Source organism: Alosa alosa, chromosome 22 (genome assembly GCF_017589495.1).
Source record: "Alosa alosa isolate M-15738 ecotype Scorff River chromosome 22, AALO_Geno_1.1, whole genome shotgun sequence".
NCBI lineage: Eukaryota > Metazoa > Chordata > Actinopteri > Clupeiformes > Clupeidae > Alosa > Alosa alosa.
The window spans coordinates 8,571,569-8,588,570 of NC_063210.1; the positions used below are offsets into that span (position 1 = coordinate 8,571,569).

Genomic DNA, 17,002 nt, shown 5'->3' on the forward strand with positions numbered 1-17,002 from the left:
CACTCACACACACACACACACACACACACACACACACTCACACACACACAGGCTTTTGACAAAGGCTGTGCCAACGTGGAAGCCCATGGATGTGTGTTGCACTGCCTGCAAGTGTAAACAAGGTATTTTGGTGTTGTTAATATCTGTGCATTTTGCACAGCTGACCTGCTCATCTCACCCGGACAGAAAGAGTTGTGAGGTGAACAAGCTTGGCTGTCTCCTGGGGCTAGAGCCATTTAAGGAATGTGCACCGAGAACATTTTGCAATTGGCCGGGGAATTTATTACATAATGCTATCTCTGCTGTTTGGAAAAGCAGCGCCTTTGAAATGTGCTTTGTGGGACAGACCGGCCTTGTGTAGTAAATTTCCTCCTCAGTGCTTGTCCAAACACAGAGGAAATGCCCAAAGACAGACAGTTTAGACATTTCATAACAGCAAGGGCTAACAACCCCATCTAGTTTTGAGGCTGCCGTGACTGTGGTAGTGGTGTAATCCAATTCTTTAAGTGAAATACTTTTTGTAATAATACTAAATTCTGCCAATTTATTCAGACCGACTGACGGATATCTCAAAAATCCAATCCAACTGTCCCCTTGATAAATTGATGCGTGGCTCATCATAAATGAAGTGGGGCTACAACTGACATCCCATCTGTCAAAAGCCCTATTAATTCAGCTGAGTTTACTCAAACAAACAGGGCAATGTCCCAAAATGTTGCGACAACAATCCTGGTTTGTGAGCGTAATTAGACAGCGGAACTAATTACTCCCATTAAGGAAGAACTGAGAGAGGCTCCCGAGGCAAAGCAAACCCACGCCGCAGCCACTGACAGCTCAACTCCAGTCCCCCTTTGAAGCACTCTGTTTAAATTCACTGCACCACCACAAGTTGTCTTTGCAAGGAAAAGGAGGGGAAACCTTAAGGGCGCTGCAGTAATGGGGCTGTGAATGTGTGTATGTAGCTGTGGATTGTGTGTTTGTGTGTTTGTTTTGTGCTTTAGAGCCCGGCCTCACTCCTTTAATTGGCCCGCTCTGTAGGGTGCCTCTCTCCTCCTTATCCCAAGGCTGAAGGCAGATAACATTGAAAGGGCAGGTTAGGGATGAATGCATGCAGCTCTGCCACAGGCCTGTGAAAGCCCATTTGCCATTGTTTCCACCCCCATAAGGTCAACTCCTATTGATTTCATATCATATTGACAGCCTGGGCTTGTATGGATAGGTGTCACTTTTCCAGCATGGTTGGTAATCGTGTATTGCCCTGAGTGATCAGTGACACTATTAGAGGCCTAATGTGGGATGGCTGTGCCTTATCTGTCTGGAGCAGATGCAAATTGTATATTGATGGCCTAGTGACACAAGGGCTGTGAGCCTTAACCAATAGTGTTCAAACATCCGGGTTGATGGATTCTGGATGGATGGCCTGTAATAGATAGCGTGAGTGCTTGAGGATTGTGGGAATGAGCATAAAAGTCTGGAATCTAATTACGTTTGCTCTTTTGTCTGGGGGAAATCAGTTTAATTTTAGAAATATAATGGGACATGGTTGAGTTTGAGTTGTGGCCAAGCTTGAGTGGTATTAATACTACTGCTGATCCCGGTTTCCCTGACATTGTAAATTCCCCCGAAAGCTCCACCAAATAAATCAATTGGGTTTCTTGTGCACTGCTCGCAGCGGTGTGGCTGAACTCAAAACCAGATCTCTGATTAATCCAATCACAGCAAGGGCAGCTGGTTTGCTGGCAAAGTCAAAAATTATGTAAAAGGATTTGGTGCCCTTGCATTTATGTGTCTGTGCCTCTAACAGTGTGTATGTCTGTCTGTCTGTTTGTCTGTGTGTGTGTGTGTGTGTGTGTGTGTGTGTGTGTGTGTGTGTGTGTGTGTGTATGTGTGAGTGTGTGTGTGTGTGTGTGTGTGTGTGTGTGTGTGTGTGTGTGTTTGCTTGTGTTTGTCTGTGTGTCTCTCTGTATGTGTGTGTTTTGTCTGTGTCTGTCTCTGTGTGTGTGTGTGTGTGTGTGTGTGTGTGTGTGTGTGTGTGTGTGTGTGTGTGTGTGCATGTGAGTAGGTGTGTTTGTGTGTCTGTTGGCAGGGGGTCTCTAGTCGCTGAGCCAGCAGTTGGTCTGATCGGAATGTGAGGGACACAGATGAGTGCTTAATATCCTCTAATATCATCATGACCTTATTGCTAAGCAACCAAACACACAAGACTACACCACTACACGTGCACACGTTTGTGGGCTTCTGCCAAAGTCTCTCATACACCTAAAACTCCTTCCCTCCGGAGGGCAAGACTGTGGCCTCCATTTTACACATTAATATTTATGTTTAGGCTGAGCAATATGCATGCTCACAATGTCATTTTTCTGACGAGGTGCGTCAATCTCCACAAATATTCCCACTGGAAACACAAGTAAATGATAAAAATGCATGTTTCCAATTCAATTCAATTCAGTGTAACCAACTCCCCACCCCCAACCCCAAACACACACACATCAGTTCATGACGCTACATGTCCAGCTCTTCACAATCGTTGTGTTTACTACGTTGCATAGACCTTTGATGTGCTCACTTCAAGATTTTTTTGTATGATGTTGTCTAAACGATTATGTCTCAGATAGCCACACATAAAAGTGGCATTTTGTATGGCAGGTTTACTGCAGGGCATCTATGCGGCCCGGGCATTGACTGTATCATCTGAAGAAACAGGAGTGCATCTATAAATAGCTTCAAAGGGCCATTTGAACATAGTTGTGTTTCATCACCCCCAGGGAGGACCGTGTACTCCAGTAATCCTATACCTGTTATACATACATGCTAACCAGGGTAGGATTCATAGCCAAAGGGGGCTTCCATTAATGTGGTGGCAGAAAAAGCTCTGCCTTGTTTGAAGGAGGACTGAGACCATGAGAACATGTCACAAGACATTGCTTCATAGTCAGTGATTTAGTTCAGCAAGCCTGTTTTACTTCTCCTTGGTTGGATTTTAGAATAACAAAATTGAGCAATTGTGGTGGTACAAAGGTAGAGATAGAACAGATTTGGCTATAGATACATTGTGTCTTGTGTCAAAGTCCTTGATAATTTATTCATTCCTTAGCATTACAAAAACTATGTACAGCATGTAAAAACAGTCCTTTTTTTCCAACTATAATCTGTCTTTTTAGTGACGTGAAGGGATTTCACTTGAACTGTTTATTCCACAACTACCAAAACATAACACTTATATGGCCTTTTTTTAATACCAGCCAAGGCAGTTGGGCTAATAACAACTGAAAACAGGCATCTCTGTGAGGAGCAGCTGACAAAAGAAACCTATGTGTTGCCAAAGCTATGGGTCTACATACAGCAATCTTGCTGGAGGAAAGAAAAGAAAGGCATAACAGACTTCAAGGGCTTTACGATCCTGCTGATGCTAGAGCCTATCATAGGTATCACATTTTCCTCAGATACAGAAGGGGCAGCCGCAGAGCAAAAACACTAGGTAATGAGGAAGCAGTTCAATACTCTGTGACACATAAAGGTCAAATCCATTCTCTCCTGACCCCTGGGCCATCTGGGATAGTTCCTTTGTCCAGGGATTTGCCCCACAGAATCCTCCTTCAATGGATGAACCCCTCTCACTGGAGGTTGTTCGGGTTAAGAGGAGTGTGTTGGTCAATGAGGTGACCACCCCTCCTTCTTTTTCGCCAAAAAAGGAGACCGCTCATCTCTTTTTCTTACTATGCTTGACCATCTTCTTGCGCTTGAGGATCATCTCGTAGAGTTTCTCCAGGCCCGTCTGAAGGCCCTGACCGTCCACCGCGCTGCAGCCCTGCACATGGTGCAGCGTGGAGGCGCTCAGTTCGTGCACGGCCAGCACCTTCTCCACCTCCGAGGTGGCCAGCGCGGCCGGTAGGTCCTGTTTGTTGGCCAGCACGAGCACGGGCACACCCTGGTTCTCGGACGTGCGCGTGATCTTGTGCAGCTCCACCTTGGCCTCCTCCATGCGCTCTGCCTCGGTGGAGTCCACCACGAACACCATGCCGTCCGTGCGACGCGTGTAGGACTTCCAGAGTGGACGGAGTTTCTCCTGGCCGCCCACGTCCCACACCTGGAAGGTGATCGCCCGGCTGTTGCCCACCGCCACTTTGATCTTCTCCGTGTTGAAACCCTTGGTGGGGATGGTCTTTACAAACTCCTTCAGCTTGAGCCTGTAGAGAAGGGAGGTCTTGCCAGCCGAGTCCAGTCCAATCACCACCACGTGCAAGGACTGGAAGTTAGGCAGGAACGGTGTGTTGGGGGCAATCTCGGTCAACTGGTTTCCCATGGCAACTTGGTTTTCTCACCCGCTTCAGTGAGACAGCAGACTTGTCTTTGTTGCTCTAAGTGTTTGGCATTTGCACCTACTTCAAAGGTACACAAGGGAGACAGGAGGGCACCAGCACCGGATTCACCATGAACCTTATCAAAGCACAAACAAAACAACTGGTCAGAATCACTGATTACTGGAAAATACTCACATTCTCAGCAAACATTACAGTTCAGCAATACACAATTCATTTAATGGACTATTAAGGAACTGAGCACAAACTCTAAAGCAATTATTTTGAAATTACACTTTTTAAGTGGAAGAGCTATTTTCATGGAATTACAAAGTAAAGCAACACTATATTCAGTGTAGAAATTGAAAATCGCAGATATTTTTGTTTTCCTTAAATTGTAGGTTAGCCTATGATTGGCGATTTAGTCCAAGATTTATATAATTGGGTGTCTGTGGTTGTTCTCGTTGCCTATTTGCTCCTCCTAATCCTCTTAAGATGGCTAAATCGAAATGGATTTCTAAAGGGAGTGCATGGATCTCAAGTTAGAAATGCTGTGAATGAAATGTAGTAGGCTATAGCCTATGCCCTTCCAGTTCCAGTGCAACCTGCTATAGGGCAGATTATCTGAAAATATAATCCGGTTGTTTTGGCGCTGTATTCCAGGCATGCAGACGATTCGCTTGAATAACAACGAGGACAACAAAACAAACAATATCGCTTACATATTGAGATGCATTGAAAACTAACCAATTCACTTCCATATTTTCTAAGGGTTAAAAATGCAGTAGTATTCGTGCGTTTATGTTTGGTCCACCTGACATATGTTCAGCTCTCTTTTTGAAGTTAACCTAAACCCCAACGCTACAGCATATAAATAGTAATTACTAACACACAGTAAACCTAAAGAAGTAAGAGTAATTTAACACGTCATACAATAGGTTTACAGTCTAGCCTATTTTAAATTTCAGTTTTTCCCGTGTATCAGTTCTCCAGCACTGATAACCTTATGAATACCGCAGTACCCAATTGCGCTTTCATGTGCCGTAAAATACCCTATGATTGTCCAAAACGGACTGTTTACCTCAACGCGATTTACTCCGTCTATGGTAGCATTTTCCAGAAGAGAAGATGGAATATCCAGTTATGCCAGTGCCACTAAAAAGCAGATCATTTTTGCCGTGATAAGGGACAACCACGTCCACTGTCCCCTACTGAGACAGTAAACTAAATGCAGTTTGCTCAAGAAGACAGAGAATAACAACCCCTATGCTGACGTCACTTGCATGCTCCAATTCCCTCTCTACCGCGCGCTCTGCTGGTGCGCCATAGTCCTAGCGTTCATCAAATATCAAAAGTTCTCGACTTTCATTACAGTCCTTGGGCCACGAAACTATCCATGTATAATTCATTTTTTTGTCTTTACAAATTGTATTCCATTTTTACGTAGGCCTGACGCGTGGATACATTCCCAAAGGCTCTTGCTGAGACTTAAAATAGCATTGTTAGGCCCATATTCGTTGTCAGGTAACTTAGCAGGTGTTAAGTATTCACCGAGACCTTTGGTGTTAAATATATTGGTCATTATTTTCTTTCTCCAAACCAAAACCTTGTAGACTGAGAGAAGTCTGATGGTGTCGATGCGAGGCTGCCATCGCGTGGTCATTTGATGCTTCTGCTAGGGCAGTGTTTTTCAACCTTTTTTGTGCCACGGCACACTTTTGACACTTAAAATGTCCCACGGCACACTAACATCCTGTGTGAAGAAAAAATAAACATACCATAGCCTAAAATTTCAAATAATACACAGATATGGCCTTATTATGGATTCTATGCAAGACCTGCTCAATAAAACAAGCGCCCTCTGTTTCATTTGGTGACTATATCTAATTTAATTGTTGTTATGAACTGGATGTGTGATGATTCTGTGAATACTGGATATGGGGCCCCCGTTGTACAATGTCTGCATTCCACAAATAGTGCAATCATACAATCAATGAGAGCATGTGGTTATAAATTCTTTGATGCAACAGTTGCTTTTCTGGACCAGTGAGTGACATTTGGGTAATTTTCTGCGGCACACCTGATGATCTCTCACGGCACACTAGTGTGCCCCGGCACAGTGGATGAAAAACACTGTGCTAGGGAATCACCACCAGCTGCTAGAATTTGAGAAATTAAGGACATTTTTTGAGTAAATTCTCTTCTCACTAAAAGAACTGAGATTTTTTTTTCTTGATTGCTGGGAATCCCCAATCGCCCACGGCGGACCTCTGATGAGCGTATGTTGTGTCGACCAGCCATAAACGCTAGGAGGTCAAATTCAAGACTCTTTTCATCAGTGGTTCCTCATTGATGGAATGAGTTGCCCAGTGCTCTGCGTTCCTGTGATAGTTTTGGGTCTTTCAAAAAGGGTCTAAAGGGTCTCATTCTTATGGTTCTTATGAATTGTGGTAAGCATGTATGTGGCATTTGTTGATTTCCATTATTTGATTGATATTGTGTTGACATTGTTGTTATTATTACTATTTTCCTTAATGTAGGCTTACCAACTTTTCAAAACTATTGTTTTAAATTATTGTAATTTTGTATTTTTGTAAGTCGCTTTGGACAAATTCCATAAACATCAACAAAATAAAATTTCTTCTTTCTCTGAGATTGTGCAAACTTTTGTGTGTATCTATCCATTATGATCAAAGCACTATTATTGCATCACAGAAGCTCTAGACAAACATAAATTGTGTGACTAGGTCCACCACAGAACAGGCTTTGGTGGTTGAGTGGTTCACCGCAGAGGATTTCTATTAGGGCAGGTATGGTGGTATTTGTCTTTCATTTGTTGTTTCCAAGGCTAGCATGGATTGTTGTTGATTTGTTAATCTTTTATCATTAAAACACAGGGCAGTGCAGAATGTCAGCAATGCATTGGGAGGCACGGCGGCGGCAGTTTGTTCTGGCTCACAGGTTGTGCACCCATACGAAGAAGGTAAGCCCTTGTTTTCTATTTTTTAACTTAATAGACAATAATCTTGTGTGACTAATACAGTACTATAGGTTATTAAATGTAACATTATTGTTTTATCTTTTGAATCTTTGCCTTGTGATTTTGATCACATATAAAGACTGAAGAGTATGTTTTGCCTTTGCTTCAATATTGCTATATTGAAAACATAATGACCTTTCAGTGACATTAACAAAGGGCAATGCCATTCATAATCTTTAGTTACCTTGTCTGTCTGTGAAAGTCAGACTCCTGATTTTCCCCAAGTAGATACATCATTGTTGGTGGCAAAGACGGCACCAACACACACACACACACATCATGATGTTATGATCACTGTAATTTTAAGCATATTATCATTCTCTTGAAACACTCAACCAGACCAAGGAAAACCAAAATCCTGAACAGAAGACAGCAAAGGAAAGCCGACCTGAACAGCCTGTTGTACCAGATCAGTCAAATCCTCTTGCCATGCCAGGTGATGAGGAAACCAGTCACAGGATTACAGGTTCTTTAGATTTTGCATTCCTCTTACATAAAAATGCTCATTCGGAATTTGTATACCTAAATTGGTAATTGAAGATGGTAAACCACTGTACAAATGGAAAATCTGTCAAATACTTGTAAATGTTGGGATTAAACTGTTACTTAGAATGTGGTACATGGAGTTTTCCATCTATGTGTCTTAGCTGTATTGGGAAGAATGGGGTAAAAACTAAATAAAACTTTGTTTTTTCCCCCCTACAGACTTCAGCGAGAATAATTCTACCACCACAAATGCTAAAAGAAAAGGCTACAGTGCCAAGATTGAGAATAGATACACTGTAAGCCTTTCATTTTTGCTCAGCATATAAAAAAATACTGACCTGGTGTTTCTATGAGAATTAACTTTATGACAAAACCATAGCACTGACAACCATGTATTCTAGGTGTTAGAAATTATATACATACTTTACTGTGACATTTCACAATTCACACGCTCATAAATTAATCACAATCGAAAGATATTTATTCAGAAAAACACTGGACATTCAGATAAAGTGCGCAAACACAATAGGCAACAAATACCTTACAAAAACATACTGACACCGAAACTCTTCCTCCATGACCAAGTACTCAGTGACGGTTTTGTGTCTTCCAGTCCATACAGTATGCCCAGCAGTGGTGACATCCGAGTAGTTCAACTTTCACTCTACTCTGAGAGCAACATTCCATCCTTTCAAGCCCTCCAACTTGTCCATCAAATGGCATCAGCAGGCAACAATTAAGACAAATAAAATCAAAACCTTCTCTTCTGTCTCATTCGTAGAATTGAGAGAAAGTGAACTGTATATAACTAGTATTCTATGCCAGTGACCACAGCCCTTTTTTTCTTTTTTCCCTCTTGTAAAATTTTGTTTCAACATTCTATTTGGTAGGATTGTTTGGAGTCAACTGTCTAAAGGGCCGTTCACACCAAGAACGAAAACTGAAATGATACTTTTTTAGCGTTATCATCTTAGCTAAAATGAATGACGACATCCACCCATAAACTATAACAATAACGACATGAATAACGATATTGTTGAGGATCACTTTCAGAGCTATTTTGAGAATGATAAAAAGCTTTCAGCCAATCAGAATCCATCACATTCATCAACGACTTTACTCATCATTGGTCAGTGTGGATGCTTTTATCGTTATAGTTATCTTTATATTTATCGTTCCTGGTTTGAACGGCCCTTAACATTGTATTAATGAACAATATTGTTTTATCTTTGATGCATAACAGAAATCTCTGTATCTCACAGCTGTCAACAGTATAATAAAGTGGAAGAAAGCTGTGAAATACAACTGGCAACACCCACAGCAGTAATGCTGTTGTAATATCAGAAGGGTGAATTCCTTCTTCACAGTGTTCTGGTTTTTTTTTAATATAGCCAATGGATAAACCAGCCATTAGCAATCTTTTCGCCACAAACCCTACTGGTCAGCCTCTCAAGTCAGGTGAGGGACCGTGCTGTTGGTTCCACAGTCAATGTACTGAAATGTGTCAATGGAAAGCTGTTCGGAGTGACCCAGATAGAACACTTTCATACTCATCCTGTAGAAGAGAGAACGCAGTGTTATGGCAGCCAGCATAAAATCAGCTTGGGAGCCATGCATTCTATGCATGTACCAAGAGTAATTTTACAAGAATAGGTGACGTGTGAAGTTACAATTTTACAACTTCTCAAGGTTTACCACTTTACAGCATCATATGATTTGTGAAGGCCACAAAAAAAATACAGTGGGCATTAAAGAACAAAGGCACTTATAGAGGCGGAAGGAAAGAGGCACATAGTCCCAGGACGGATCCTCAATGCAACTCTGAGGCTGAGGCAGCCTATGAGGAGAATGGGGATGTTGAAGGCTTGTTGTTGAACAGCCCTTCAGTGCCACATCCCCACTAAGTGAAAAGGGTCAGTGTCTGACCCATGGGACACTGGTGGTGGAGGACCACGCATTTTTCACAACCACCTCGTCTTGTGTTGCTCATCAGAATGATGACACACTTACGGTGCCCTCCACGTTTATTGGTAGCCTTGGTAAAGTGTAGTAAAAAGAGGTATTTTAAAAAAAATCATATTTTGGCTATCTTGGTCTCACAATGAAGAAAAAAAGGAAAAGCTAAGCAAATTTATTAGGAGAAACAAAAACACCTCATAAAGAAATACATATTTTTACAAAAAGACAAGTGCCACAATTATTGGCACCCCTGCATTTAATACTTCTGTTAAACCTCCCTTTGCCAATAAAACAGCTTGTAATCTTCTTTTGTGTTCAATAAACCATATTGTGTTGATTTGGACACGTGTTTTGGTTAATTGACCTGCTGAATAATCCAATCATGGCCCACTTTTAGTATCTTGGCAGAGATTGACAGATTTTCAATGAATATGTTGAAGTTCTTCTTGGAGTTTATGACACCATGAACCCTAATGAGGTTCCCAGGGCCTTTGGAATAAAAACAGCCCCACAATATCCCAGACCCTCCACCATAATTATCATTAGGCATGGGGCTCTACTTAGTTTAGTCATTCTACTATGTACTCCAAACCTACCTAAAGTGTTTCTTGCCAAAAAGGACCATTTTCATTTCATCTGACAATAGACCACGATTCCAGACAGTCACTGTAGCATTCAGTAACTCCTGCCTTGGTGACCCCATGATGATACTGTAACTCTCTTAGTGATTCTTATGGATTTATTTTTTGCCTCACTCACCATCCTCCTCACTGTACGTGGGGGCAAGATAAACATGGGTCTTTGCAGAGCCGCTGCTGGCCATTTCAGTAATTGCTTTGTGGAGCCCTCTCCCCAATCTGAGTTTAAAAATGGTCAGTAGTGGGAACCAAATGACCTCACAAGTCGCAACCTCCTGTAGCTTCGTCTTTGTTGCCTTCATGATTTCCTTTCCATGAGTTTTGTATATTAAAAAGGAGATACACAATGACAAGCCAGCTGAAATCTGCCACTCTCTTTTTCCTCTCTCATGCGCGCACAAGATGCGTTCCCAATTAAGTGGAGTAAGAAAGTCAAGTTAGATCTGCCACATGGTGGAGATTGAGAGGAAGAAGTCATCATCCTTGCATCTAACATAGTGTTGGTGCATTTTGTCATTGTAAACGTTCTGGAGGAAGAGTGAAACGCGGTTTGCAGTAAAGCTACTTATTGGCTAAATGTTGGTGCCCTTTGCACAGTGCGTGATGCGCGTGGTGGGAGCGGCGGCACTGGTTCTTTGTTCAAGCAAGTTTGTCACATTTCCAGTTGATTGGACATTTTTAATTATTGTTTTAACTGTAAATGTCAAGTCAAACTACATTTTACGAAGGGGTTTGGATTTTTAGGCAAGATACAAAGCATAGAAAAACACAACAAAGAGGTATTTCACTGACAAACAGGAACATCCAGAGAGCAGAGAAGATAAAGGGTGAACCAACTACTTACTGCCCTGTGAATTTAACGCATGACGCATACATGCAATGCAGCTAGAAGTTCAAGCACCATATGGAAAGTAGAAGCTGTTAAAAACCTATTCGGGCATTTTTGACTTACTTTTTATAGCCATTCCCTGATTTACAAAGGTCAACGCACTTTGCTTTTATTTGAGTTTAGCATACTGTATTCTCTTGCCTTTCCCATGCTGAAAAATGACTAAGGGATTTGACCTTTGTGTCACTTTATTTTCATACTATAGTGAAAAAGAAAGTCATGGATTATTGCTGAAAGTTCACAGACACTTTTTAAAAAGATTATCTTGGGGTGCCACTAATTTTGGCATATGTGTTTTTGTTAAATATTAATTTCTTTATTAGATTATATGTACCCTTTTCTCGGGATAAATTTGCTTCCCTTCAAGGTTGGATTTTTTCTAATGGTTTTCATTGTAAGATTATGATCACCAAAAAATGAATTTTTTCAATACCTGTTTTTAGTCCACTTTACCAGGGGTGCGTAAATGAGGAGGGCGCTGTGTATAGGCGGGGTCAGCCCTTATGTTCCCACAGCCCTAAGAATTTTTTTCCCACTGAAAATTAGGCCCTATGTTCCCACAGCCCTATGTTCCCACAGCCCTATGTTCCTAGGGTTAGGGTTAGGGCTCCCATACCTTGGTACTCTTTTAAAACAGGGGATTTGTGTAAGTCTCACCATTAGTTGGCTAAATAATACTATGCTAAATTTGCAATAAAATGATTTTATTTTAGGTTAAGTTGGGTAATGTATACTGAAAAAACATCCATTGGGCAGTCCTTATGGACAATAACAATGAAACAATCATGCTAAAAATATCTCAATAAATGTGTGACTGGAATCACTCTAAAACACTCCTCCTCTCCTGAACCTATAGATTTATGGGTCAATGTAAAGCGTCCAGGGCAAAGGTCTCTGGGGCAAGGAAAACCATGTCAGCAAAAAGCTCACTGTGTGTGCGTGAGAGAGAGAGGGAATTGCTTTCCTTTAGGTTGTAAGCAAAATATGATATGGCACAATACTCACTGCAAGTGAAGGAATAAGGTGTGGATTCGATAAGAGCTGGACTTGCAGTAACCACTGTGGATAGAAAGGTAGCATACTTAATTCAAAGTAAAATACGAGCTTAAGACTTAACAAGAATGTATCTGGTCCTGACCCCAATATGCAAATTAAAGGTGAAGGGTGTTTTAAACAAATGGGTTTATTCCATTGAGAAGACAAGAAAAAAAACTGGCATATTCTGCCAAGACGAAGCTATGACTTGAATGAGCATGAAAATGCACCTCACATGAAAATAAGACTTACTTTAGGCCAACGTCCTCTATGGATATTGGAACCTCGACAGTGATCTAGACAAGTCAGAGGAGAAAGAGGCGTTCACAAATTCAAATACAACGCGATTATCACATTCCTCGTTTGACAGTCGGGAAACGCGACACTCAGACTTACTGATTTTTGAGAGCGTGGACGCACTGTGGTCACGTTGGAGATTTTTATCTTGCCCACAACAGTGTCCCATATCAAAGCCTGCAGATCCATGTCATGAGCCTGAACACTCACAAAGTTTTCATTGGTGATGTTTAGGACATTCTGGAAGAAACACAGGGAAATTATGTGTACAGGTCAAACTGTATGTTCTTTAAGGCAATATGCGGAACAACTGACAATGGGTGTGGCATGGTTTGTATTCAAATTTGATGGAAATGAGAAACGTTCAATCATATTCACAGTTAGTACTGCTATTGTGACAAATGGGCGTCAAATTATCAAAAATACTCTGAAGGACATGTTGATAAAACATCTTGTGCATAAAGTCTAAACATGTCCTTCAAAACCTAAAACATGTCCTTCACAAAAGGTATAAACCATAAATGTCATAAACAATTTATTGTGCCTGTATTAAAATTGCAATACATTAACTTCTGTTTTGTTGTAATCACTGCAGTACAGTCAACTAGTCTACTAGTTTATTCGGTCAGCATTTGTTGCAATGAAAGGGTCATGCTAATGACTCACAGTGACTTTCATTTCTACTGTACTGGGAGTGAAGAACACCATCACAGATTTGTTGATGACTGGAGATAAAGTCATGCTTCGAGGGAAGAGGAAGAATAGGATCAACGCGCAGGTCAAGAGGCACACCGCCACCGATATGGTCACGTACAGCTTTCTGTGAAGGAAACAGCGACATCTCAACACCAGCAAATAAGATGTAAGCTATGCATGAGTTAACTACATGACTGGACAGCTGCAACCTTTACAGGAACGGAGGACTTTGGCTTGTGGTAAATGTATAATTGAAGATTCCTTGAGTTTTTGAGACATGTGGTCACATGCATGCCATAGCTCACAAACTGTGACTGCAGTTTGTCCCTGCCAGCCAAGTAAGAAGCACATTATTGTTCCTAAGTGTGAGGGAGAGGAGACAGTGCCAGGGTAGTTAGTGCAGTGGTGGAAGTGAGACTTACGTGTGTCTCGGTTTCAGTCTTTGGTCACTGCAGGGGATCACTGCGACCAGCTGGGTTTCTTGACCTAAAGAACACACCAAATGAACGCCAGGGCCATGTCGTCAAAATCCTGTCAAAAACGAAAACTAGCTCACACCAGCCTACCTCTTGGGATGCGTCCTATTCCTTGACACGTAGGACAGGTGTCCCCAGCAGGGTCCGATATGCTGCCATACTCCCGCCACTTGGACTGCCTCCGCTTGTCTTTGCTCTGGCCGACGAGGACGTCCTGGTCCTCTTGGGGGGAACATCCATGCCCTAAAGAGACCATGACTCACTGACACCCCTCACCGTCTGATTGGGACAAAGCAGGCCCAGCTGTATGTGGTCATATCAGACAAATTGATCATGCTGTAGTGCACAACTCTACACAATGTTTGCATTTAATTTACATATTACTAGGCTATGTTGACTCTAAGTTGGCCAATTTTACATTTGACTCGGTACACACTACAGTATATCATACAAATCATTAGCAAATGTAGAAAGTATTTGGGGCAAAGAAACTAAAGAGACTACATTCACATGAAGATTTTGCAAATACACAGTTGACATTAAATGATGGAACAGGTTATAAGTTAATTCATTAAGGGATTCCACAGCAAACTGTGATGAATTCCAACTAGAGAAACATTCAGTGTAGGCTATATACCTTTGCCTATTTTTTTTTTAACAACACCTTCCCAGGAAACTATAGCCTACCACATGTCAATGACTGGGCTAGTTGAAGAAGACTCAAGATAAGAACTGTGAATACAACAGCTATTTTAAGACATCTCTTAAAACGTGTTTTTCTTCGACTAACAGGCCTAATTAGGCCTAAGCATAATTCATAATTAAAACCATATGATTTCACATCAGTCCTAGTTTCCATTAGGCTACCGGGTGGCTGCGTCTAATTTCTCACTGGTTAACAAACTTTAAACTGGAAAGAATAATTGGTATAAGGACACTATCGAAACATGACTCATGGATCATTCGTTTTTTAAAAGTAACGCTTTAACCTATAAAACAACACAATCCCTGCGCATAGACGCCAAATGTTGTAAAAGTTTCTTACCTTTCTCTATCACCATGTGTATGTCCCAAAACTTTCCGAGGAAGACCACAGTTAAACATCTGCTTTGGTCAAACTACAAAGGAGGACCTGCCCACCAACAGCAAAATTATCAAACGCAAGCCGCGCAACGACTTCCTTCTTTCTAGATTTTATAACATCTAGCCTATGGACGCCTCACTAGCTACCGCCACGCCGTGGTAATGGTCGGTAAGACATGCTTTTCTGAAGATTCTGAAGCTCCTTATGTTGTAGGCCAGCTAAGGAAATGACATAAGTAAATGACAAAAGGAAATGAGGACTCTATTCATTTCAGTTTTGACATACTTTATTTCTTCAACCAGTTATTTACAGTGTGGTAAAGCAAATATAACATAAAGCAGCTTTACTAAAAATATAATGACTTCCTTGAAGAATAGTTAATAGCTTTGGGGTCTCCAGTTTTTATTAAACAAACAAGAGGCATTACCAGCTCCAGTGTTCATCAATAATCTGGTGAGCTAAAAACAGCAGTTACACTCTGTTTTCTGATACAACCTGTCTGTTAGGCCTATCTTGCTGAACCTGTTACAGCACAGCCTGAATCCAAGTGACAACCACATTATCTCTAAGCAGAAGGCAAACACAATTAAACGTGCCAAGTTCAGAATGAAAAACACAAGATGCACTTTGTCAAACGCATTTCGCCTTTAGGCCTAGGCCAAAAAAACGAAAGTTCTGTCTCTACTTATGACCAGCCACGTTATCTATAGAAATGTAAGCTCACGTTTTCACTGTAGGCTATTCATCATCACAAATATGCCATTTCACGTCTAATTTCTGGAAAAAAGGCAAAATCGAGGAAGAGAGAAACAGCCGACCTCCCCGTTGTCGGTGCACAACAACACAAGAAGCACGATTTAAAAACAGAGAGAGAGAGCACAGGGATATTTCTGTATGTATGTTTCAGGTCCCCTCTTGTGGAAAGGGAAGTGAGACTTCAGCTGAGCAGACAGAAAAAATGTGTCTGCACGGGCCGTGCTTTCAAAACACATTCCAAATAATGTCGGCTCAGCAGAGTCATGTATGGTCTCAGATTTATCTATAGGCTTATGGTTAAAGAACTGGGATTTGACACTGGCTTTATGGGCAGTTATGGTCAAAGCACTGATTTCATATAGGTCAGACGTGGAAAAACAAACAGACAAAAAGACAAAGTACTTCATCAGATTAGCATAAAAATAAATTGGAGATACATTTAACAAATGCAATTAATTACTTTTTGCTGCTCTTGTAAACTACATTCTTTTCACTATAAAACATAACAAGATTGGCTTATCTTAAAAAAAAAAAAAAAAAAAAAAAAAAAAGTAATGTGTATAGATCAAAACACCCCTCTATGATGCACTGTCATTTGATTGTGGAGAATGTCTATAAAGGTCAACGGCATGAAAGGGTGTCATCTCTTCATTGCAATTTGATTTCACTTTGGAATGTTCGAGGGACTCTATGCGGTCACAGGGAAAACAGGGAATGGTGGACCTCAAGCAAGGGAAAAATCTGCATTATAGTAACTTTAGTGTGACACATTGCAGGCAAAGTGTATCTCATTTTAATGCTGCCATCTTGAACATGATCCATTCTAAACTGCCACAGTGCAAATATCACAAATACATTCTAGAAGGTTTAAAATTGAATTTACTGACAGTTCTCTTGTTTAACATTGCATGCTTCTGCATTGAAGTCCTTCAGTGTCTACAGAGAGCAACACAATTTTATTGAAAATGCAACAAAACAAAAAATTCAGCACAGTCATTAGTGTCCTATGCATTGTGTAATGTGTCTTCAGGTATAGGTTTTATAGTCTGAGTTCTGTAAACGTATGTATCGCTTGACTTCCTACTACTGTGGCAGATGCAGACTAGGAGAGGGGAAAGAGTCGGCACTGAAGGTCAGCACAAGAGCTCACATGAGGCCAATTCTCTCATCACCCTGTTTTGTCAGAAGCCTTTCTTTAGCACAGATACGTGGCCTGAAAGAATTTACTAAGGTAATGTTTTGGACACACACACACACACACACACACCACACGCACACACACACGCACAATCCAACAGGATAGGCTTTGACGGAAAAAACACACAGTACTATTGGTATGGGGCATTTT

General features: G+C 41.2%; 3 protein-coding genes and 1 long non-coding RNA gene across 7 annotated transcripts in view; 1 reads left to right on the plus strand and 3 right to left on the minus strand.

Moving 5' to 3' along the window:
* Positions 1–3,057: 3,057 nt before the first annotated feature.
* arl4d (ADP-ribosylation factor-like 4D) lies at positions 3,058–5,535 on the minus strand. The gene is made up of 2 exons (XM_048233963.1): positions 5,380–5,535; positions 3,058–4,437 (listed from the first exon to the last, which is right to left on the minus strand). Exon 2 carries the CDS (start codon positions 4,301–4,303, stop codon positions 3,701–3,703), a length of 603 nt encoding a protein of 200 aa, XP_048089920.1. The 5' UTR covers positions 4,304–4,437; positions 5,380–5,535; the 3' UTR covers positions 3,058–3,700.
* A 1,492-nt stretch (positions 5,536–7,027) lies between these two features.
* LOC125287892 lies at positions 7,028–8,586 on the plus strand. Its single transcript, XR_007192426.1, has 5 exons — positions 7,028–7,108; positions 7,196–7,281; positions 7,678–7,804; positions 8,044–8,120; positions 8,438–8,586. It is a non-coding gene; the product is annotated as an uncharacterized LOC125287892 (long non-coding RNA).
* tmem106a (transmembrane protein 106A) lies at positions 8,284–14,995 on the minus strand. 2 transcript variants are annotated; one of them, XM_048233960.1, is made up of 8 exons: positions 14,860–14,995; positions 13,905–14,093; positions 13,761–13,824; positions 13,309–13,462; positions 12,742–12,882; positions 12,598–12,641; positions 12,316–12,369; positions 8,284–9,379 (listed from the first exon to the last, which is right to left on the minus strand). In XM_048233960.1, exons 2-8 carry the CDS (start codon positions 14,068–14,070, stop codon positions 9,274–9,276), a joined length of 729 nt encoding a protein of 242 aa, XP_048089917.1. In that variant the 5' UTR covers positions 14,071–14,093; positions 14,860–14,995; the 3' UTR covers positions 8,284–9,273. The 2 variants fall into 2 exon arrangements, with proteins under 2 accessions (XP_048089917.1, XP_048089916.1); XM_048233959.1 differs by having other exon boundaries at positions 13,905–14,117; positions 14,860–14,994.
* A 171-nt stretch (positions 14,996–15,166) lies between these two features.
* nbr1a (NBR1 autophagy cargo receptor a) overlaps positions 15,167–17,002 on the minus strand; it is a 13,168-nt gene continuing 11,332 nt past the window's right edge. For all 3 annotated transcript variants that reach the window (XM_048233942.1, XM_048233941.1, XM_048233943.1), the window contains one exon: positions 15,167–17,002. This exon is cut by the window's right edge and continues 673 nt beyond it. The gene's annotated coding sequence lies outside the window, so the exon portion shown is untranslated.

Coding starts and splice junctions, on each gene's coding strand:
- arl4d (XM_048233963.1), bottom strand. CDS start 4,303: ATGGGAAACCAGTTGACCGAGATTGCCCCCAACACACCGTTCCTGCCT.
- tmem106a (XM_048233960.1), bottom strand. CDS start 14,070: ATGGTCTCTTTAGGGCATGGATGTTCCCCCCAAGAGGACCAGGACGTC. Junction 13,463..13,760: donor AGACTGAAACCGAGACACAC/GTAAGTCTCACT, acceptor TTTCCTTCACAG/AAAGCTGTACGTGACCATAT. Junction 12,642..12,741: donor GTCCACGCTCTCAAAAATCA/GTAAGTCTGAGT, acceptor TGACTTGTCTAG/ATCACTGTCGAGGTTCCAAT.